This window comes from Moschus berezovskii, chromosome 5 (assembly GCF_049115385.1).
Source record: "Moschus berezovskii isolate FMDL1 chromosome 5, NW_MosBer_1.0, whole genome shotgun sequence".
NCBI lineage: Eukaryota > Metazoa > Chordata > Mammalia > Artiodactyla > Moschidae > Moschus > Moschus berezovskii.
The window spans coordinates 94,203,410-94,229,070 of NC_142464.1; the positions used below are offsets into that span (position 1 = coordinate 94,203,410).

Sequence of the window (25,661 nt, forward strand, 5' to 3'; positions counted from 1 at the left end):
GATCCAAAGGATGTTGGCAATTTGATCTCTGGTTCCTCTGCCTTTCCTAAAACCAGCTTGAACATCTGAAAGTTCACAGTTCATGTACTGTTGAAGCCTGTTTTGGAGAATTTTGAGCATTACTTTGCTAGTGTGTGAGATGAGTACAATTCTGCAGTAGTTTGAACATTCTTTGGCATAGCCTTTCTTTGGGATTGGAATGAAAACTGACTTTTCCAGTCCTATGGCCACTGCTGAGTTTCCCAAATTTGCTGGTGTATTGAGTGCAGCACTTTCACAGCATCATCTTTCAGAATTTGAAATAGCTCAACTGGAATTCCATCACCTCCACTAGTTTGTTCGTAATGATGTTTCCTAAGGCCCACTTGACTTCACATTCCAGAATGTCTGACTCTAGGTTGGTGATCACACCTCATGATTATCTGGGTCATCTTTTTCATATGGGTCTTCTGTGTATTCTTGCCACCTCTTCTTAATATCTTCTGCTTCTGTTAGGTCCATACCATTTCTGTCTTTTATTGTGCCCATCTTTGCATGAAATGTTTCCTTGTTATCTCTAATTTTCTTGAAGAGATCTCTAGACTTTCCCATTCTATTGTTTTCCTCTATTTCTTTGCATTGATTACTGAGGAAGGCTTTCTTATCTCCCCTTGCTCTTCTTTGGAACTTTGCATTCAAATGGGTATGATTATTGATGTACAAATATCTGGTTTAATCTCTGATTTCAATTCCTTTCAATATATGGACCAAGATTAGAATTTCTAGGTTATATGATCCTATGTTTAACTTTGCAAGAAACCACAGGAATGTTTTCTACAGCAGATGCATCATTTTTCACTCCTAGTAGCAGTACACCAACTTCCATTTCTCTACTGACAGTTGTTGGTAGAGAACCAACACTTGTTATTTTCTTCTCACCAACACATGTTACCAACTTACCAACTTGTTACCACTTCTCACCAACACTTGTTATTTTCCTTCTTTTTTTTTCTTTTCTGATAATAGCTATCTTAATGAGTGAAGTGCTATTTCTATATGCCTTTGATTTGCATTTCCATAATGATGAATGAGCTTTTTTTTCATATACTTTTGACTATTTGTATCTTCTTTGTAAAAGTCTGTTCAAGTACTTTTTCATTTTTCAGTTAGATTTTTATTGCTGTTGTCATTGTTATTGAGTTGTAGCAGGTTTTTTTAATGTATTGTGCACATTCATTCCTTATCAGATACAGAATTTGAAAAGATATTCTCACAATCTGCATATTTTATCTCACTTTCTTAATAGTTTCTTTTGATGCACAAAGTTCTTAATTCAAAGAAGTCTAATTTATATATTTTTTCTTTCTACTTTTGCACTTGGTGTCTTACCTATCAAAGCAGAATCTACTGTGGTGAAATTTTCCCTTAGGATTTTCTTGTAAAAGTGCTGTCATTTTACTTCAAAAGTCTCTGAAAGATTTTTGAGTTGATTTTTTCTATGTGTCATAAGGTGACCTTTCAGTTTGCTTCCTTTGCATGTGGATTCAAGGTCTTCTCTGCCAGTCTTCTGGTTATCCTCATTAATAGTTAATGACAGCAATAAATTATTGCTCTTTAGTATGCCAGAGGGAAGAAGTGAGCTCAGGGTCTTCCTACTCTGCCATCTTGGCTGCACTTCTATCATAGTTTCTTATAATCTTTTTCATATCTATAAAACAATTAGTAATCTCTCTATGTTCATTTCTGACTTTAATTATTTTCATTTATTCTTTTTTTCCCTTTTTCCAGTTTAGCTAATATTTTGATAATTTTGCTGATCATTTCAATGAGCCTAGCTTTCAGTTTTATTGATTTTCTATTTCTTTTAACTTTTTTAAAATCTCTGTGCTAATCTTCATTATTTCCTTCTACCAACTTTGGGTATAGTTTGACTTCTTTTTATCGTTCTTTAAGGTATAATATTAGGTTATTGATTTTAGGTCTTTCTTCATTCTAAAGGTAAGCACATTTACCTATAAATTTCCCTCTGATCCCTGCTTCCTCTGCATCTCTTGTTTCAATCTCTTCTGTTTCTTTAATTTAAAAACTATTTTTAATTGTTCTTGGGATTTATTCTTTGACTTGTTCTTAACTTCAAAACATACAAAAACTGCTCCTTAATATCTCCACCCAAGCCTTTCTGTAATTGATGTCATAAATTACATATTTAATCAGTGTTCCTAATTATATAAATTAATAATCATTTTAATGTATTTTTAAAAGTATTGAGAACATTCAAAAAAATTGGACTTACAACCAGAAGTCCAGGTAAAACAATGACTTTTGCTTTGTCCTGTTTGCCTTTTTCTTTTAATATTTTTTTTGACTACCATCTGGCAGGTGGGAGGGCTTTGCTTGTGGCTCAGCTGGTAAAGAATCCGCCTGCAGTGCAGGAGACCTGAGTTTGATTTCTGGGTTGGGAAGATCCCCTGGAGAAGTGCTACCCACTCTAGTATCGTGGCCTGAAGAGTTCCATGGACTGTATAGTCTATGTGGTCGCAAAGAGTAGGACAAAACTGAGTGACTTTCACTCACAACCAAAATTAGAATGATACCAGTTTTTAAAATTACCTTTGTTTTTACCTTTACTGAAGCTTTTTATTTCTTCATGTGGTTTGTGTTACTTTCCAGCAGCTTTTCCTTTCAGCCAAAAAGAGTCCCGTTTGCATATTTTTATTGGTAAAGTCTAGTGGTAATGGTGTACCCCAGGTTTTGTTTTTCTGGTAATGTCTTAATTCCTACCTCACTTTTGAAGGAAATTTTGCCTGATAAAATTCTCGGTTAACGCTTTTTGCTTTTCCTTTCAGCAGTTGGAATTTATCAATCTACTGTCTTCTGAATTCCAGGGTTTCTGATGAGAAATTTGCTGATCATCTTAGTGAAAATATCTTTTATATGATGAATTACTTCTGTCTGGGCTTCCCTGTTGGCTCAGATGGTAAAGAATCTGCCTGCAATGTGGGAGACCTGGATTCAATCCCTGGGTTGGGAAGATCCCCTGGAGGAAGGCATGGCAACTCACTCCAGTATTCTTGCATGGAGAATCCACATAAACAGAGGAACCTAGCGGGCTACAGTTCATGGTGTCACAAAGAGTTGGACACGACTGAGCGACTAAGCACAGCACTTCCATCTAGCTTCTTTCAGGATTTCCTCATTGTCTTTGACTTTTGATAGCTTGGTTTTAACATGCCTTTGCATAGATATCTTTGATTTTATTCTACTTGAAGTTCTCTAAGCTTCTTGAATTTTTAAATTCACGATGTCTTTCATTAAAATGTTTCATGCCATTATTTCTTTAATATCCTTTCTACCCATTTCTCTTTTTCTAGAAGTCCCACAATTTTTATGTTCATTCATAAGGTGGTATCCCACTATTGTTTTAGGGTTCATTTTTCTTCATTTGTTTTTCTTCAAGTAAGTCTTTTGAGTCTGAATGCTGTCATTTGTTCGGTTTTTTTTTTTAATAAATTTGTTCTGATTTTTCGTAAATCACAATAGTCCCCTCCTATGTACAAACTCAACATCTAAAATAACCATTGATGCTCTAAGTACTAACAAGTTTAAGCCTCTACTTTCAGAAAGCATTCACCATTTGAAAGATGGTATCTAATAAGTGGACCTGAATAACTGAATCTTCCTAACTGAATCTTCTTAAATGTGTCAAAAGTATCAAAACATCCCATTCATTGCATTAAAATCTAGATTTATGTTTATTCTAATTATACTTTATCATAAAGGTTAAAACATATAAGCTTCTGATAATGGGATTTGAAATAATTGTGGCCAATAGTGGGACTACAACTCAGTGACCAAGGGCACTAATCAGCAATAAAGAACCCCAATATGTGAAGAATAAGGTCTTTATTGCCCATCACGGTGCCACTAAATTATACAAGGTACACAGGCACGCTGACTGCCAGCATGTTGGATATGAAGGTTTTGAAGCTGGTGCTGTGCTAAAGGGCTGAAATGATCAAATTAACTGCAGTTTATCAGTCTGGCTTTACCCTGCAAGTTGCAAGTACTCAGAGTTCCAATATGGTTACTTCAGACAGCTTCTTTTTTAAATAAAAATTTTATTGGAGTATAGTTGATTTAAAATATTGTGTTAGTTTAACATGTACAGCAAAGTGATTCAGTTATACATGTACATATATTCACCTTTATTAGATTTTTTCCTATATAATTCACTATAGAGTATTGAGTAGAATTCCCTGTGCTCTACAGTAATTCTTTTTATCTATTTTATATAAAGTATTGTGTACATGTCAATTCCAATCTCTCAATTTATCCCCCCTATCCCTCTGGTAATCATAAGTTTGCTTTCTGTATCTATAACTCTATTTCTATTTTGCAAATAAGTATATTTTTACCCCTTCTTTAGATTCCACATATAAGTGATATCAAATGCTCTTGGTCTTTCTCTGTCTGACTAATTTCATTCAGTATAACAATCTCTAGGTACATTCACATTCGTGCAAATGGCATTATTTTGTTCCTTTCTATGACTGAGTATTCCATTGCATATATGTACCACATCTTCTTCACCCATTCCTTTGTCAATGGACATTTAGGATGATTTCATGTCTTGACTATTGTAAATTGTGCTGCTATTGAACATTGTGGTGCATGTGTCTTCCTGAATTATGGTTTTCTCTAGATATAAGCCCAAGAATGAGATTATTGGATCATTTGGTAGCCCTGTTCTTAGTTTTTTAAGGGATCTCCATACTGCTTTCCATAGTGGCTGTACCAGTTTACGTTATCACCAATATTGTAGGAGGGTTCCCCTTTCTCCTCACCCTTTCCAGCATTTACTGTGTGAAGAATTTTTGATGATAGTCATTCTCTTCAGTGTGTGATGATACCCCATTACAGTTTTGATTTGTATTTCTCTAATAATTAGTGATGTCCTAATTTCCATGTGTTTGTTGGCCATCTTATGTCTCCTTGAGAGAAATATATAGTTAGATCTTTCACCATTAAAAATTTTTAAATACATATTGAGCTGCATGAGCTGGTTGTATATTTTAGAGATTAATTTCTTCATTGGTAATTTTTTTTTTCCAATTCTGATGTCTGTCTCCATTTTGTTTATGGTTTCCACAATAAACTGTGGAACATTCTGAAAGAGATGGGAATCCCAGACCACCTGACCTGCCTCTTGAGAAACCTGTATGCAGGTCAGGAAGCAACAGTTAGAACTGGACATGGAACAACAGACTGGTTCCAAATAGGAAAAGGTGTACGTCAAGGTTGTATATTGTCACCCTGCTTATTTAACTTATATGCAGAGTACATCATGAGGAACGCTGGGCTGGAAGAAGCACAAGCTGGAATCAAGATTGCTGGGAGAAATAACAATAACCTCAGATGTGCAGATAACACCACCCTTATGGCAGAAAGTGAAGAGGAACTCAAAAGCCTCTTGATGAAAGTGAAAGAGGAGAGTGAAAAGGTTGGCTTGAAGCTCAACATTCAGAAAACAAAGATCATGGCATCTGGTCCCATCACTTCATGGGAAATAGATGGGGAAACAGTGGAAACAGTGTCAGACTTTATATTTTTAGGCTCCAAAATCACTGTGGATGCTGATTTCAGCCATGAAAGTAAAAGACGCTTACTCCTTGGAAGGAAAGTTATGACCAGCCTAGATAGCATATTAAAAAGCAGAGACATTACTTTGCCAACCAAGGTCCGTCTAGTCAAGGCTATGGTTTTTCCCGTGGTCATGTATGGATGTGAGAGTTGGACTGTGAAGAAAGCTGATCACCGAAGAATTGATGCTTTTGAACTGTGGTGCTGGAGAAGACTCTTGAGAGTCCTTTGGACTGCAAGGAGATCCAACCAGTCCATTCTAAAGGAGATCAATCCTGGGTGTTCATTGGAGGGACTGATGCTAAAGCTGAAACTGCAATACTTTGGCCACCTCATGCAATGAGCTGACTCACTGGAAAAGAGTCTGATGCTGGGAGTGATTGGGGGTGAGAGGAGACGGGACGACAGAGAATGAGATGGCTGGATGGCATCACCGACTCAATGGACATGAGTTTGAGTGAACTCCGGGAGTTAGTGATGGACAGGGAGGCCTGGAGTGCTGTGATTCATGAGGTCACAAAGAGTCGGACATGACTGAGCGACTGAACTGAACTGAACTTGCTTGCAAAAGCTTTTAAGCTTAATTAGGTCCCATTTGTTTGTTTTTGTTTTTATTTCTATTACTCTAAGTGGTGGATCAAAAAGATATCATTGAGATTTATGTCAGGAGTGTTCTGCCTATTTTTTTCTCTAAGAGTATTTGGTGTTACATTTAGGTCTTTAATCCATTTTGAGTTCAAATTTGTGTATAGTGTTAGGGAGTATTCTAATTTTATTCCTTTAAATGTAGCTATCCAGTTTTCCCAGCACTACTTACTGAGGAGACTGTCTTTTTCCCACTGCATACTCTTGCTTCCTTTGTCACAGATTAATTGGCCATAGGTGTGCGTGAGTTTATTTCTGGAGTTTCTTTCCTGTTTCATTGATCTGTGTTTCTGTTTTTTTGTGCCAGTACCATATTGTCTTTATTACTGTAGCTTTGTAGTACAGTCTGAAATTGGGGAGCCTGATTCCTCCTACTCCATTTTTCTTTCTGAAAATCACTTTGGCTATTTGAGGGTTTTTGTGTCTCCATACAAATTGTACATTTTTTTTTGTTGTTGTTGTTCTAATTCTGCAAAAAATGCCATTGGTAATTTGATAGAGATTGTATTAAATTCGTAGATTGTTTTGGGTAGTATAGCCATTTTCACAATATTGATTCTTCTAGACCAGGAATATAGTATATCTCTCCATCTGTTTGTGTTATCTTTGATTTCTTTCATCAATATTCTTAGTTTTCTGAGTATAGGTCTTTTGCCTCCTTTGTTAGGTTTACTCATAGGTATATTTTCTTTTTGATGTGATAGTAAATGAAATTGTTTACTTAATTTCTCTTTCTGGTCTTTGTTGTTAAGTGCATAGGAATGCAAGAGATTTCTGTGTATTGATTTTGTATCCTGCAACTTTACCAACTTCATTCTTGAGCTCTAGCAGTTTTCTGGTAGCATATTTAGGATTTTCAACGTATAGTATCATGTCTTCTGCAAACAGTGAGAGCTTTATTTCTTCTTTTTTAATTTGAATTCTTTTTAATTTTTATTTTTTCTATTCTAATTGCCGTGTTTAGTACTTTCTAAACGAACTTCTCTGGATAGTAGGAAAAGTTGAGGTGACAACTAGAAATAAGAAAACCTGAAATGGTAAAGCTACTTAGTAAAAAAAACACACAGTAAAGACAGGATAACATCCACACACAAATATGATACTGACACCAGCAACTGTGACAAGTGGAGAATGCAGATGTAGGATATTGGAAATGCATTTTGAAATGATATTTGAAAGTAAAAGATCAACAACTTAAAACAACCTTGTTTTTATGTGAAAGTGAAAGTCACTCAGTCATGTCTGACTCTTTTCTACCCCAAGGGTATAGTCCATGGAATTCTCTAGGCCAGAATACTGGAGTGGGTAACCTTTCCCTTCTCCAGGGAATCTTCCCAACCCTGGGATTGAACCCAGGTCTCCAATTTTGCAGGTGAATTCTTTACTATCTGAGGCACAAGGGAAGCCAAGAATGCTGGAGTGAGCAGCCTATCCCTTATCCAGAGGATCTTCCAGATCCAGGAATAGAACTGGGGTCTCCTGCATTGCAGGCAGACTCTTTACCAACTGAGCTATCAGGAAATACCCTTGCATATATATAGACTGCTATATCAAAATCTTCTGGGAAATGCAAAGCAGAATCTACAATAGATTCATACATAAAAGAGAAAAAGCAATCAAAACACAAAGCAAAATATGGTCATCCAGCCACAAGAGAAGATGGAAAAAAGGAAGGGAAGAAAAAATCTGTGGAAATAAACCTCAAACAATTAAGAAAATGACAACAGGAACATGCATATCAATAATTACCTTAAATGAAAATGGATAAATGCTCTAACCAAAAGACATAGACTGATAATTGATAAAGAAAACCAGACTCATATCTATGCTGTCCACAAGATGCCTACTTTAGGACTTAGGGACACATATGGTTTAAAAGTGAGGAGATGGAAAAAGATATTCCATGCAAATGGAAACTAAAAGAAAATTGAGGTAGTAATACTTATATCACACAAAATAGACTTTAAGATAAGGACTGCTACAAGAGAAAAGGAAGAACGTTACATAATGATCAAGGGATCAATCTAAGAAGAATATGTAACAGTTTTTAAAGTATATGCACCCAAGATAGGAGAGCCTCACTACATAAGGCAAATGCTAACAGCCATGAAAAAGGAAACCAACAATAACACAATAATAGTGGGGGCACTTATACCAATGGGCAGATCTTCCAGTCAGAAAATAAGAAAACACAAGTCTTAAATGACACATTAGATCAAATAGATTTAATTAATATTTATAAGACATTCCATCTGAAAGCAGAAGAATACAGTTTCTTCTTAAGTGCACACAGGGCATTCTCCAGGATAAAGCACATGTTGGATCACAAAGCAAATTTTGGTAAATTTAAGAAAATTGAAATTGCATCAAACATCTTTTTCTGATCATAACACTACAAGATTAGAAACCAGGGGGAAAACAGGGGCAAAAAAACTAAAATAACACAAACACATGGAGGCTAAACAATGTTACTAAATGACCAGTGGATCAGTGAAGAAATAAAATAAGAAATTAAAAAATAAATCTAAAGACAAATGACAACAAAAATGCAATTTCCAAAACATAGGGGACACAGCAAAAGCAGTTCTAAGAAGGGAAGTTTTTAATAATACAATCTTAAGTAATATGAAAAAACTAAAATAAATAACCTATCCTTACACCTGAGGCAGCTAGAGAAAGAATACATAAAACCAAAGTTAGTAGAATGAAAGAAGTCATAATGATCAAAGCAGTAATAAATGAAATAGAGACAAAACAGTAGCAAAGATCAATGAAACTAAAATCTTGTTCTTTGAGAAATAAGCAAAGTTAACAAAATTTTAGCCAAATTCATCAAACAACAAAGGGAAAGGGCTCAGATCAATAAAATGAGAAATAAAAAAGAAGTTACAATGCACAATACAGAAATACAAAGGATCATAAGGAACTACTAGAAGCAACTGTATGCCATTAAAAGATAGCCTGAAAGAAATGGACAAATTTTTAGAAAAGTATAGTCTCCCAAAACTGAACCGGGAAGAAACAGAAAATATAAACAAACCAATCACAAGTACTAAGATTGAAACTGTGATTTAAAATGTTCCAACAAACAAATGACCAGAACTCAAAAGCTTTACAGGCAAATTCTGCCAAAATTTAGAGAAGAATTGACACCTATTTTTCTGAAACTCTTCCAAAAAATTGCAGAGGAAGGAACATTCTGAAGCTCTTTATAAGAGGCCACCATCACCCTGATATCAAAAACAGAGATATCACAAAAAAGAATAATACAGCCCAATATCACTGATGAACATAGATGCAAAAATCTTCAACAAAATACTAGCAAACTGAATCCAACAAGGCATAAAAAGGATCATACACCATAATCAAGTGGGGTTTATTCCAGAGAGATGCAAGAATTGTCCAATATACACAAATCAATTGATGTGATACACCACATTAACAGTTGGTAAAGAATCTTTCAGTCAGTAAAGAATCTGCCTGCAATGCAGGAGAACCAGGTTCAATTCCTGGGTCAGGAAGATCCCCTGGAGAAGAAAATGGCAACCCACTCCAGTATTCTTGCCTGGAGAATCCCATGGACAGAAAAGCCTGGAAAGTTACAGTCATGGGGTCACAGGAGTTGGACACGACTTAATGACTAAACCACCACCACCACCACATTAACAAAATGAAGAGTAAAACCATATGATCATCTTAACTGATGCAGAAAAATCTTTTGACAAAATTCAACACCCATTTATGATAAAAATTGTAAAATGTGGGAATAGAGGAATGCTACCTCAGCATAATATAGACCGTATTTGACAAACCCAGGGCTTCCCTGATAGCTCAGTTGGCAAAGAATCCACCTGTGATGGGAGACCCCCCCCTCCCAGTTCCATTCCTGAGTTGGGAAGATCCGCTGGAGAAGGGATAGACTACCAACTCCAGTATTCTTGGGCTTCCCTTGTGGCTCAGCTCGTAAAGAATCCACCTGCAATGCAGGAGACCTGGGTTAGATCCCTGGGTTGGGAAGATCCCCTGGAGAAGGGAAAGGCTACTCACTCCAGTGTTCTTGCCTAGAGAATTCCATGGACTATACCCATGGGGTCGCAAGGATTCAGACACGACTGAGTGACTTTCAATTTCATGACAAACCCATAGCAAACATACTTTCAATAATTAAAACTGAAAGCACTTCTTCTAAGACCAGGAACAAGACAAGGATGTTCCTCTGGCTATTTTTATTCAACATAGTTTTGGAAAGACAGTTTTTGTTGATGTTTTTGTTGATGCTACTCTTAAACATTGTATTTTAATGCAGTTGAAAGTTCAATATTTTTATGATGATGCCTTTTAGGTTAAGTGTTTAAATGGGTATTACTTCTACAAAGCAATTTTTGAAAGTAATTTGTATATAAATATAAGAATTGTCATAATTGTTTGAAACTTAAACGTGTTGTAAAAGTCTATTTTAACTAAAACTAGGAAAAAATTTAAAAAGTATATAGCTGGAATATTATAAAGTATACTTATAAATCCTTTACTATATTATTAAAGTTTTAATTATTTAAGAATCATTATTGATTAGTGGCCATATACGATAAACCCATACCAAAAATTATTCTCAATGGTGAAAACCTGAAAGCATTCCCTCTAAGATCAGGAACAAGACAATAGTGTCCACTCTCATCACTATTAGTCAACATAGTTTTGGAAATTCTAGCTACAACAATCAGAGAAGAAAAAGAAGCAAAATGAATCCAGTTTGGAAAAGAAGAAATAAAGCTCTCACTGTTTGCAGATGATATGATAGTACACATAGAAAACCCTAAAGATACTATCTGAAAATTACTAAAACTAATCAACTAATTTAACAAAGTCTCAGGATACAAAAGTCAATACACAGAAAACATTCACATCTCTATATACTAACAATGAAAAATCTGAAAAAGAAATTAAGGAATCAATCCCATCACCACTGCAGCAAAAAGAATTAAATATCTAGGAATAGACCTACATAGTCTTGGAGACAAAAGAACTACACACAGAAAATTATAAGACACTGATGAAAGAAATCGAAGATGATATAAACAGATAGAGAGATAACCCATACTCCTAGATAGGAAGAATCAATATTGTGAAAATGACAATACAACCAAATGCAATCTACATATTCAATGCAATCCTTATCAAATTACCAGTGGCATTTTTAACGGAACTAGAATAAAAAAATTCATATGGAAACACAAAAGACCCCAAATACCCAAAGCAGTCTTGAGAAAGAAGAATGGAGCTGGAGGAATCAAGCTTCCTGATTTCAGATTATACTACAAAGTTACAGTCATCAAGACAGTATGGTACTGGCACAAAAACAGAAATATGGACCAATGGAACAAGATAGAAAGCCCAGAAATAAACCCAGGCACCTATGGGTACCTTATTTTTGACAAAGGAGGCAAGAATATACAATGGGGCAAAGACAGTCTTTTCAATTAATGTTGCTGGGAAAACTGGGCAGCTACATGTAAAAGAATGAATTTAGAACAATTCCTAACACCATACACAAAGATAAACTCAAAATATAAGACCAAAAACTAGAAAACTCTAAGAGGAAAACATAGGCAGAGTGCTCAATGACATAAATCAAAGCAAGATCCTCTATGATCCATCCCCTAGATAATGGAAATAAAAGCAAAAGTAGACAAATGAGACATGGTTACACTTAAAAGCTTTTGCACAGCAAAGAAGCTATAAACAAGGTGAAAAGACAGCCCTCAGAATGGGAGAAAATAATAGCAAATGATACAACTGACAGAGGATTAGTTTCCAGAATATACAAGCAGCTCATACAACTCAATACCAAAAAATAAACAACTCAATAAAAAAATGGGAAAAAGACCTAAACTCACATTTCTCCAAAGAAGACATGTAGATGGCTAACAAACACATGAAAAGATGCTCAACATCACTCGTTATTAGAGAAATGCAAATCTACAATGAGATATCACCTCACATCAGTCAGAATGGCCATCATCAAAATGTGTACAAACAATAAATGCTGGAGAGAGTGTGGAGGAAAGGGAAACCTTTTACACTGTTGGTGGGAATGCAAACTTATAAAGCCACTATGGAAGACAGTATGGAGATTCTTTTAAAAACTAGGAATAAAACCACCATATGACCCAGCAATCTCACTCCTAGACATATACCCTGAGGAAATCAAAACTGAAAAAGACACATGTATCCAAATATTAATTGCAGCACTATTTACAATAGCTAGAACATGGAAGCAACCTAGACGTCCATTGACAGATGAATGGATAAATAAATAGTGCTACATATACACAATGGAATATTACTCAGCCATAAAAAGGAACTCATTTGAGTCAGTTCTAATGAGGTGGATGAAACTAGAGCCTATTATACAGAGTGAAGTAAGTCAGAGAGAGAAAGATAAGTATTGTACACTAATGTGTACATATATGAAATCTAGGAAGATGGTATCAAATAATTTATTTGCAGGGCAGCAATGGAGAAACAGACATAGAGAACAGACTTATGGACATGGGGAGAGGAGACAAGAGGGTGAGATGTATGGAGAGAGTAACATGGAAACTTACATTACCATATGTAAAATAGATGAAGTGAAGAAGTGAAGTGAAAGTTGTTCAGTTGTGTCTGACTTGTTGTGATCCCATGGGTACAGTTCATGGAATTCTCCAGGCCAGAATACTGCAGTGGGTAGCCGTTCCCTTCTCCAGGGAATCTTCCCAGCCCAGATATCATACCCAGTTCTCCTGCATTGCAGGGGGATTCTTTACCAGCTGAGCCAAAAGGGAAGCCCAAGAATACTGGAGTGGGTAGCCTATCCCTTCCCCAGAGGATATTCCCGACTCAGGAATTCAACCAGCATCTCCTGCCTTGCAGGCAGATTCTTTACCGGGTAAGCTATCAGGGAAGGCTGTAAAATAGATAGCCAGTGGGAATTTGCTGTATGTCTCAGTGAACTCAAGCAGGGGCTCTGTATCAACCAGAGAAGTAGGATGGGGAGGGAGATGGAAGGTTCAAAAGGGAAGAAACATATGTATACCTATGGTTGATTCATGTTTGACAGAATACAGCAAACTTCTGTAAAGCAATTATTCTTTAATTTAAAAATAAATAAATTAAAAAAAAAGAATCATTTAGGATTGCTATTTAGGATCATTTTTAGGATTCATTTTCTATGATTATTAGAAGAATCTTTATTTAGGATTATTTTTAGAATCTAAGCTCTTAGTTTCAGGTTCAACAAGGACTCACATTCAAAAAATTTAATCCTAAAAAAGTATAGTCCCAAGACATTCTGTGAATCAAGCCTATTATTTTCATTATCTTTTCCTTTATTGTTATTTGTAACTTGTTTATGTGCTTCAGATGTAAAGAAAATATAAGAACAGCCAAAATATTAGATTACATGGATGCCTTAAAACCTATGCACAAAACTGACTGATCATTTAACAAGAGCAAATGATTAAGTTTTAGCTTGTTATTTAAGGAAAATACCGCAATAGATTTTCCTGTGAATAATGCCAGTTTTAAAGCAAGATAGCAATCAAATATCCCCTTTAAACGTTTATACTTTTTCTGTAGAGTTCACTTAAATTGACATTACCAATATCAATAGCCTTTCCTATGTCTTAACAGTATAATTTTATAGAGGTTTTAAAATAACTGTCACTGAAAAAAATATTATCTGACCTTCTGTGGAATCTGGGCAAGGGCTGATGCAATCATATTAGACTTTTCTTCTGAGAGGTTTTTGATCATTGACCCCAGAGTAAACACCACGACTCCATCTTTTCCAGAGCTTTGAACAAACTCTTCAAATTCCTATGAAGAAAACAGTCTTTGTAATATAAAAGCTTACAGCTACAATAGATGTCACACTTTTTTCTCAATGTGTCTGAATAATTAGAACAATTCTGTACTTCCACATGTTAACGATTTCACTGTATAATAGATGACCTGAAATCATTTGTTATTAAACAAATTAAAAATTATTGTTACTAAAGGCTCATTTAGTAAAGCATATTTCAGGTATGTGTGTCTCTGTGCATGCATGTTTATGTTTACAAATTATTGACTGCCTGTTATCTTCTGCCATTTGCTGAACTCTTTACATGTATCATTTGGCTTACATATATGGTAATTTTATGAGATATGTATACATTTACATATCTCAGTAAGGTTAAGTACTTTGTCCGAGCCTACACAGCAGTAGGTGGCAGAGCAAACTTCTACCTTAAATAGTTCTGGTGCTTCACTTTACATTTAGACGCTAATAAGATTATTTTTCATTTTTCTGCTGAATCATGGTCAGCACAATGACACGATTTTGGTATATTTACTTTTCCCTGTTTTCTAACTTTCAATTTTCTTTTATTTTGGTTATATTTGTTTTTTACATAAGCTTCTACAAACGCAATCAGGAATGAGGTAGCCAAGTAACTCCTGACCAGACAAGTAACGCAGAAATACCTATAAAACATACTCTGAGGATTATAGGAATATAGTAGAAATATAAAATTATGAGTTAAAAATAAAAACAGCATATTCAATCATACTGAAATAAAATGAAATCTTTTCATACTGTATTTAAATACTAGCAAAACTAAGTTAATTAAATAAGACAAGAAGAAATACGTGAGACTTAAAATGGAAAGCCAGGTAAGAGATTTATTTTCAGGGATTTCTCACATGGTTACGGAGGCTGGCAAGTTTAATGTGCAGAACAGCCCTTTAGGCTGGAGACTGAGAGAAGAGCCGCTGCTGTAATTTAAGTCTGAAGGCTACCTACTGGCAGAATTCAGTCTTTTGTTCTATTCACATCTTCAACTAATAGGATGAGGCTTATCCACATAAGGAAGAGTAATTTGTTTATTCAAGGTTCACATATTTAAAAGTTAATGTCATCTGAAAATAGCCTCTCAGTAACTTCCAAAAAAGTGTTTGTCTAAATAGCTGAGTACCTAGCCAGGGAAGTTAATACATAAAATTACCCATTACACTATATTTACAAATGATTTGACTTAAAATATAATGTTATCTTTATTTTCAATTATAGCATGGTATTCTTGAGATACTAAAGAATATTTTAAAATTTATATAAAATAAATTTTTATGAATAGTGAATGGACTTTGAACAAGAAAATATTGAGGACTACTTCAATCAGATAATAATACATAATCCAAAATAAAGGTATTCACCTTCTGACTGTAAATGACCATTAAATTCTATTCCGTCTTCTCAGTTTGCATATCAAATCTTAATAATAATTAACTAGAAATCATTTAAGAGATAAACACTCCTGTAGGAAAATAATAAGCACATTTAATTACCTTAGGTAGGGGCTTTGCAGGCTTGCAGTGCAGTCCTCCAACAAATTCGGTATTAGGTAAATAAGGCTGAGGAAATTCAAAATCCCAGTAACTTCGAAACAACCACATGTCAGCTTTCCCCATAGTCTCACATAGTGTGGTAGGTTTTCCTGAATAAAAATGAAGGATAATAGAGGGAAAACAATCTGATATGGTAAATGGAAGATATTTCTCTACCTAAGTTTCTAAGTAAATTCCTGAAGACCAATACTGAGCCTTTGCAACTCAGCTTATATATCAATTGGCCTTTTACCCCGAAGAGGACACAATAGTGAGAATATGAATTAGTAAACACAGATAGAAGTATGGAGCAAAACAAACAGCCTGTTGCTTTCTCTCTGTCAATGGAGTCTTTCATCTTGAGCTAAGCCTGAACCCACTCATGTGCTTCTAGTAAGTACAAGAAAGTTAGGCAATGATCCTCAGCCTTCTGTGGTAGTCACAACTTCTGAAATTCCAATTTATCTCATCCTCATTGCCCCAAAAGTCTCTGACTATGTTGAAAATCAACTTGTGCTTTATCCTTCTTTTTTCTACTATTTTCAAGTGTGTTGTTACAACAAATTACATCCTGAATATTTTTAGTACAATTCTTAAAGTGATTGTTTCCTTTGCTATAGTAAAGTTCTTATTTTACAAGATTTCATCCTCTTTGGTAAAGATATTGCATTGCACAATAATCTGGTGGTGAAATATTTGCCATTTTGACATATTTACTTAACAAACAGTACAAAAGGGTTCCTTTGAACTGAATTGGGAACCAAGTGATTATTTACAGAATAAGAACTCAAATTAGTGATCCTGAATTGAATCATCTTCCTTAGTTTCAACCAGAGTTTCATCTCTGAATTCTATATATCTACTGTGGTATACTGAACCTTACCCAGAGTTTTGGTGTCCCTTTGAAATATGGGCTCTGTGTCACCAATAGAAGGAAACCATAGCTATCTGGTTTCTCACTACATGGCTTTTTTAATATTCTCCTTGATGTTCTAAGTGTGCTAAGGTTTTTACTAGAAAAATATAAGGGATTTTGAACTCCTAGGAAGATCTATGTGCATAAGAGATCAAAGCAAAACTCAGTAAATGAGGGGCTTGACTCTGGTGATTACAATATCCAGTTTCATACTCAACTCATATCTTTATGAAAATGTGTGCACACTTTAGGTTGTTGTTTGTTTTTTAATTTTCTCTAACTTTTGAGTTAAAATACATTGAAATTAATTGTTAACTGGCATATTTCTGTCTGGTAGAAATATCATTTCCAAAATTATGATTTTATTGCCCTATAGGATTTTTTTCGACCATTTTTGTGTCTAACCTAGTACTCTTATTCTAAAGTTACTTTATCCCCCAAGAGGTTTATAAATAGTTTTCAATTTTTTGAAATTAATGCTGTCTTTCTGGTTTATTCATCAATTATTTGAACTTATCTATGACATGTTGTAATGAAAAATTTTATAAATTATGAGTTATACTTTTAAAATTTGAAAAACATACTTGGAATGCATTTTATAATGATGATTTTAAATTCTGAATAGCCAAATTGCATTTATATCTTATAGCATTTTAACATATATAAGTAAAAGAAATGCATTTCTTCTATTTACCAAGTATTTAATTATTCTTCTCAGATTATTGATATATTCCACCAAAGAATATTCTAAGTTGCTAAGAACTATGGATGAATCAGGGACAGAGTAATACCCTATCACTAGAAAAGATGTCCCTAAACTGAGTGTTAGCCTGCTGGGACCAGAAGTAAAACAGTTCAATCCAGTTGTAGATCAATCAAGGATTAATCTATGACTGAGAAAATGTCACCTTGATGAGATTTTAGATTATCTTTGCTCAGTGTTGTCTCTTGTAGCTTGAACTCTGAACATGAATTTGTGATGGTTTCTGCCCATATTTTATAGGGCAAAGTCTAGAGATATAAACACCTGTTTCTGTCACAAAATGCTGAGAAGTTTCAGTACAACATGTTGACACCAATTAGGTAATATGCTTTTTTGAACATATTACATATTGCCGGGTGGCATAGTTCATTAGAAGCAGTCATGTTGCTTCTGAGTTGTTGAATAATTTCTTAGAAGAAATATTTAAACAGATACTCAAAAAAAAAAAAAAAAGGGAAAAAGGAAGTGGCTATATAAAATAAGAGATCACAACTATAACTTTTTTTAAGTTTTGGGGAATAAACACAACTTTTAGTAACGATAGGATATTAGAGATACATCTGTTAAAATTAGTAACAAGGAAAATAATTTTAAAAAATCATATGAAAATGAAAAATTTCCAAATAGAAAAATCAATTTTGAGATAGAAAAACAAAGTTGGAGGCATCACACACTCTGATTTTAAGGGTTATTATAAAGATATAGTAATCAAAATAATATAAATAAAAACAGTCACTTAGTCCATTGGAGCGGAAGTAAAAGCCCCAAAATAAACTCATGCATATATATTCAACTAATATTTCACAAGAGAGCCAAAAATATTCAGTGAAGGAAGATAGTCTTTTAAATAATTCTTGCTGAAAAAAAAAATGGATATTCATATACAAAGGAATAAAACTAGACCCAGATCTTACTCCAATACAAAATTATATTAAAATGGATTAAAGACTTAAATATAAGACCTAAAACCATAAAATTCCTCAATGAAAACAAATGGGAAATAACTCTTGACACTCAACATAACAGTGAATTTAAAATGTAACACCTAAAGTATAAGTAACAAAATTAAATTAAAAATTAAAAATGAAGAAGTGGAACTGCTTCCAATTAGAAGGTTCCGCATACTGCACAGAAAAAGAAATGATCAACAAAATAAGAAGGCAGCCTATGAAAATAGAGAAAATATTTGCAAACCATATGCCTGTGTAGGTACTGCCACCTAAAATATAGAAGGAATTCACACAATTCAATAGAACAAAAATAATTAAATTTAAAAAAGTTAGCTGAGAAACTGAATAAACATTTTTAGTCAACAAGAATCTACAATGGTGTTCAACATTACTAGTGACCAAGAACATTCAAAGAAAAACTAAAAAGAATTAATATCTCATACCTGTTATGAGGGCTATCATCAAAATGATAAACTTGTGAGGAGGTAGTGAAAAGAGACAAACAAGTTTACACTGTTAGTGCAAATGTAAATCGGTACAGCCAATAAGGAAAATGTTATGGAGTTTCCTCAAAATTTTAAAATAACTTGATTTTATTTGATTTTACCATATGATCCAGAAATTCCACTTATGGGTATGAAATTAGAAAAAAAAAAGAACAGGTCATTGCACTCTTAAGCTCATTGCTGCAGTATTTACAATAGCCAAAATCATGGAAACAATCTAAGTGTTTATAAATACATGAATGGATAAAGTAAATATCATTACAGATAGAGTGGAACATTATTCAGTTCAGTTCAGTTCAGTCACTCAGTCGTGTCTGACTCTTTTTGACCACATGAACCACAGCACGCCAGGCCTCCCTGTCCATCACCAACTCCCGGAATTCACTCAAACCCATGTCCATCGAGTCGGTGATGCCATCCAGCCATCTCATTCTCTGTCGTCCCTGTCTCCTCCTACCCCCAATCCCTCCCAGCATCAGACTCTTTTCCAGTGAGTCAACTCATCGCATGAGGTGGTCAAAGTATTGGAGTTTCAGCTTTAGCATAAGTCCTTCCAATGAACACCCAGGATTGATCTCCTTTAGAATGGACTGGTTGGATCTTCTTGCAGTCCAGGGACTCTCAAGAGTCTTCTCTAGCACCACAGTTCAAAAGCATCAATTCTTCGGCGATCAGCTTTCTTCACAGTCCAACTCTCACATCCATACATGACCATGGGAAAAATCATAGCCTTGACTAGACGGACCTTGGTTGGCAAAGTAATGTCTCTGCTTTTTAATATGCTATCTAGGCTGGTCATAACTTTCCTTCCAAGGAGTAAGCGTCTTTTAATTTCATGGCTGCAATCAGAATCTGCAGTGATTTTGGAGCCTAAAAATATAAAGTCTGACACTGTTTCCACTGTTTCCCCATCTATTTCCCATGAAGTGATGGGACCAGATGCCATGATCTTTGTTTTCTGAATGTTGAGCTTCAAGCCAACCTTTTCACTCTCCTCTTTCACTTTCATCAAGAGGCCTTTGAGTTCCTTTTCACTTTCTGCCATAAGGGTGGTGTCATCTGCATATCTGAGGTGATTGATATTTCTCCTGGCAATCTTGATTCCAGCTTGTGCTTCTTCCAGCCCAGCGTTCCTCATGATGTACTCTGCATATAAGTTAAATAAGCAGGGTGACAATATACAACCTTGACGTACACCTTTTCCTATTTGGAACCAGTCTGTTGTTCCATGTCCAGTTCTAACTGTTGCTTCCTGACCTGAATACAGGTTTCTCAAGAGGCAGGTCAGGTGGTCTGGTATTCCCCATCTCTTTCAGAATTTTCCACAAGTCATGAAAAACAAGGAAAACTTGCCATTTTCCTCAACATGGATGGACCTTGAGGATATTAAGTGAAGTAAGACAGGGAAATATATCACTTATATGTGGAATCTAATGAAATTAAAAGACGCTTACTCCTTGGAAGGAAAGTTATGACCAACCTAGATAGTACATTAAAAAGCAGAGACATTACTTTGCCAACAAAGGTCTGTCTAATCAAGGCTATGGTTTTTCCAGTGGTCATGTATGGATGTGAGAGTTGGACTGTGAAGAAAGCTGAGCGCCGAAGAATTGATGCTTTTGAACTGTGGTGCTGGAGAAGACTCTTGAGAATCCCTTGGACTGCAAGGAGATCCAACCAGTTTATTCTAAAGGAGATCAATCCTGGGTGTTCATTGGAAGGACTGATGCTAAAGCTGAAACTCCAATACCTTGACCACCTCATGCGACGAGTTGACCCACTGGAAAAGACTCTGATGCTGGGAGAGATTGGGGGCAGGAGGAGAAGGGGACCACAGAGAATAAGATGGCTAGATGGCATCACCGACTCGATGGACGTGAGTTTGAGTGAACTCCGGGAGTTGGTGATGGACAGGGAGGCCTGGCGTGCTGTCATTCATGGGGTCGCAAGAGTCGGACACGACTGAGTGACTGAACTGAACTGAGCTGAAACAAACTATTCGTTCTGTCGCTCAGTCGTGTCCGACTCTTTGCGACCCCGTGGACTGTAGCCTATCAGGCTTCTCCGTCCATGGGATTCTCCAGGCAAGAATACTGGAGTGGGTTACCGTTTCCTTCTCCAGGGGATCCTCCCGACCCAAGGATCGAATCCGGGTCTCCCGCATTGGAGGCAGACGCTTTAACCTCTGAGCCACCAGGGAAACAAACTATAGACACTGAAAAAAGGTGGTTGCCAGATGCTAGGGTTGTAGCATGGTCACAACAGGTTGTTGAAGGTGGTCAAATGGTACAAAGTTCCAGTTCTAAAGTAAGTCATCCAGTAATTTACAGCATGGTGACTATAGTTACTAATACTGTATTGTGCTAAGAAAGTAGATCTTATGAGTTCTCAGATAAAAACTCATTTGTAACTATGTGTAGTGATGGATATTATCTATTGTTATTGTTTCACAATATGTAGAAATATCATTATGCTGTATACATGTGATGAAAAAAATTATTTTAAGGCAGGGTAAGAAATATTTTGCATAAAAATTTCTCTGCCACTTGAGTCAGTGCCCAGCACTCCTCGTTTTAGTGTGCAATGTGCTTCTGCATTATGTATTATCTAGATCCCCATAGAAGACACAGGAAAGTTTACTCTACAAAAAATAGCAATTTCCTCCTGACCCCAGCAAGGTAACTCCTTAGGAGGTAACATTCCTTTCTTAATCCCTTAAGGGGTCACAATGACCCACTACTCACTTTTTAGGACTACATAAACTGGCAATATATTGCTTAATGGATGACTCTTTCATGTATAACCCTTTCCCTCAAAAATTTATATAACAATGCTTTGACTTCTAATGTGTAGAACATTCCTCAGATCTTCCTAACAGACTTTCTCAAGGATTACAATCCTCAGATTGGCTCAAATAAAATTTTCCATTTCCTTCTTAAGTTGACTCTTAATTAATTTTTTGTCACCAGCTGAAACTAATACAATGTTACATGTTCAGTTCAGTTCAGTTCAGTTCAGTCGCTCAGTCGTGTCCGACTCTCCGCGACCCCATGAATCACAGCACACCAGGCCTCCCTGTCCATCACCAACTCCCGGAGTACACTCAAACTCATGTCCACAGAGTCAGTGATGCCATCCAGCCATCTCATTCTCCGTCGTCCCCTTCTCCTCCCCCCCCCCCAACCTTTCCCAGCATCAGAGTTTTTTCCAGTGAGTCAACTCGTCGCATGAGGTGGCCAAAGTACTGCAGTTTCAGCTTTAGCATCAGTCCCTCCAATGAACATCCAGGATTGATCTCCCCCAGAATGGACTGGTTGGATCTCCTTGCAGTCCATGGGACTCTCAAGAGTCTTCTCCAACACCACAGTTCAAAAGCACCGATTCTTCGGCGATCAGCTTTCTTCACAGTCCAACTCTCACATCCATACATGACCACGGGAAAAACCATTGCCTTGACTAGACGGACCTTGGTTGGCAAAGTAATGTCTCTGCTTTTTAATATGCTATCTAGGCTGGTCATAACTTTCCTTCCAAGGAGCAAGCCTCTTTTAATTTCATTGCTGCAATCAGCATCTGCAGTGATTTTGGAGCCCAAAAAATTAAAGTCTGACACTGTTTCCACTGTTTTTCCATCTATTTCCCATGAAGTGATGGGACCAGATGCCATGATCTTTGTTTTCTGAATGTTGAGCTTCAAGCCAACCTTTTCACTCTCCTCTTTCACTTTCATCAAGAGGCTTTTGAGTTCCTCTTCACTTTCTGCCATAAGGGTAGTGTCATCTGCATATCTGAGGTTATTGATATTTCTCCCAGCAATCTTGATTCCAGCTTCTGCTTCTTCCAGCCCAGCGTTCCTCATGATGTACTCTGCATATAAGTTAAATAAGCAAGGTGACAATATACAACCTTGACGTACACCTTTTCCTATTTGGAACCAGTCTGTTGTTCCATGTCCAGTTCTAACAGTTGCTTCCTGACCTGCATACAGGTTTCTCAAGAGGCAGGTCAGGTGGTCTGGGATTCCCATCTCTTTCAGAATGTTCCACAGTTTATTGTGATCCACACAGTCAAAGGCTTTGGCATAGTCAATGAAGCAGAAATAGATGTTTTTCTGAAACTCTCTTGCTTTCTCCATGATCCAGTGGATGTTGGCAATTTGATCTCTGGTGCCTCTGCCTTTTCTAAAACCTGCTTGAACATCTGGCAGTTCACAGTTTACATACTGCTGAAGCCTGGCTTGGAGAATTTTGAGCATGACTTTAGTAGCGTGTGAGATGAGTGCAATTGTGCGGTAGTTTGAGCATTCTTTGGCATTGCCTTTCTTTGGGATTGGAATGAAGACTGACCTCTTCCAGTCCTGTGGCCACTGCTGAGTTTTCCAAATCTGCTGGCATATTGAGTGCAGCACTTTCACAGCATCATCTTTCAAGACTTGAAATAGCTCAACTGGAATTCCATCACCTCCACTAGCTTTGTTAGTAGTGATGCTTTCTAAGGCCCACTTGACTTCACATTCCAAGATGTCTGGCTCTAGGTCAGTGATCACATTATCGTGACTAACACCTAAAAAAAACTAATTAAATGATGTAAAAACCGTACTGCTTTTTCAAAATAATTTACCTCTTATGCAAAATTTATTTAACATTAATCGCATAAAAATAATAAAAAATAAATTATTCAAAAGGAATGAAAGAAGGGGTAAATAGACTTTTGTGAGCTCTTCCACGAAAGTTTCTTTAGTTACTGAAAGCTGGAGGATCTCCACATTATCGGGAACATTGTTATGATCAAATCAGAGTAGAGAAAAACTTTGTGCTCAGGGTCAAAAGTCACTAGTTCACCTCTAATGCAATTTTAAATAGAAGAACAGAAACAAAACACAGAGGTGATTTACAAAATCTGGAAACATGGTCCTTTAGAAAAAAAATCTTTTTTTTTTTTTTTTTTACACTTTAGAAGACAAGAGCAGATGAAACCAAACCACATTATTTATTTTCTAGTTTCATGCTCAACACATTGCAAACCTGGCCACCAATTAACCATTCCTTCACAGGACATAAATATAAAACCTTAGGAAGAGCAATTTAATCAGAAAGAAAACAGGCTGCAAAAGATGAGAAGCAAAATTCAGAGAAGTAGTCCAAGTTTATGGAAATTAATCACATTGTCAGATTTGGGTTTCCCAGACATTCCAAGAAATCATACATAAATATAGAGAATATTCCTTCTCGGATATATTAATGGGGTTCCCCCGGTGGCTCAGATGCTAAAGAATCAGCCTACAATGCAGGAAACCTGGGTTCAATATCTGGGCTGGGAAGATCCCCTGGAGGAGGGAATGTTATCTGTATTCAATCATATAACACAAAACCAAAAAAAGGGTGTTATTATTTCTTAAATTCAAAACAGTGTAGCCACAGGTGCTTGGATCTTCTTCATCTAAAATACTTTTTGTAAGTTTTCATATGGTCAGATAAATACTTACATTTTTATAGGCTATAAGAATACTTATTATATACGTATTTCTCTTACCTAAAACCTTGCTGTAATACTCATCCCATTCTGGAAATACATAATATGAATATATCATGTCACTCACTGTATACAGTAACCAGTTCTCCAGCCTCTGTATAAAAGTCATCCTGTCTGTCAGTCTTGATGTGACACCAGGAACATATGAAGAAGGCATAGGAAGCCCAGCACACAGTCTTTCAATGACATTCCCATAGAAAAATCGAAAAGAGTATATAAATGGAATATTCAGGAGTTCAGACACGAGTTCCCCACAAAAACTTAAAGGGTCAGCAATGCAGACATCGAACTTGGCTGCCTGTAGCCTGCTGAGTAACTCCTTGTTTTTGATAGCGCTGTCACACACTCTTTTGATAGTTAATAAAAATTTTCTGCTTATGTTCGCCAGTTTTATTTGCATTTCCCACCATGAGAGTTTTGACAGTTCAAATGTAACTTCATAGAGCATGGTATTGAGCTCTTCCATGAAAGTTTCTTTAGTTACTGAAAGCTGGAGGATCTCCACAGTATAGGGAACCTTAGTATTATCAATCAGAAGACTTTGTGAAGGTACCAGGACAGTTATCTCATGCCCACGAAGGTGAAGCTCTTCTAGAATAACTTGTAAATTAATCCAGTGACTAAAATCCACAGGCCATACAAGAACTTTGCCCGTCTTCCCAGAGTCAAGGAGACATAGATGCAGCATGAAAAGGATGCAGAAGATTTTCACAGTCTTCATAGTAAACTCTTGCTCAAATTAAATCTGGGCTTAAACCAAATGCATGAAACACAATCCAATGTTCTCTCCTTAACAGTCCCAATCAATTTATAGTGGTTGGGCTGAACTTTGAAGTGTGTACTTTGTATTATGGATTAAAAAGAAAAGCAACTTCTTTGATGAAAAAAAAATTCAGTACACTGAGTTAGGAAATATATACTCAGGCTTAAATACAAATCCATAATAATTTATAAGTAATGCTAGAAAATACAGCATTATGTGATTGCATATTCTATTAAGGCTAAAGTTTTTGAATTATTTGTTTGTTTTATTTGAATGCTCATTTGAACAGGAAGATCTCTGTAGTGTTTCTTTTACTGATAACTCTGATAGATATTGTAAGTATGAAAGAGATCATCACTTAATGCCAGAAATATGCATACTTTAAGAGATGTTAAGGTAGGGAGATTTATTTTTAACTTTAATTATATATTGGATTGTAGTTGATTAGCAATGTGCTAGTTTCAGGTGTACAGCAAGTGATTCAGTTGTATATATATGTGAATATATACATATATATACATATTTTTATTATTTTTAAAATTCCTTTTGCATTGACATTGCT

General features: G+C 35.9%; 1 protein-coding gene across 1 annotated transcript in view; it reads right to left on the bottom strand.

Annotated features, from left to right (window-relative positions):
* LOC129561589 (UDP-glucuronosyltransferase 2C1-like) overlaps window positions 1-25,057 on the bottom strand; it is a 39,566-nt gene extending 14,509 nt beyond the window's left edge. Inside the window, exons 1-3 of the mRNA XM_055434282.2 lie at window positions 24,337-25,057; window positions 15,631-15,779; window positions 13,990-14,121 (exon numbers count right to left, since the gene is read on the bottom strand). Coding sequence (XP_055290257.1) covers window positions 13,990-14,121; window positions 15,631-15,779; window positions 24,337-25,057 — 1,002 coding nt within the window. The remainder of the gene's footprint in view (window positions 1-13,989; window positions 14,122-15,630; window positions 15,780-24,336) is intronic.
* Between the last annotated feature and the right edge of the window lie 604 nt (window positions 25,058-25,661).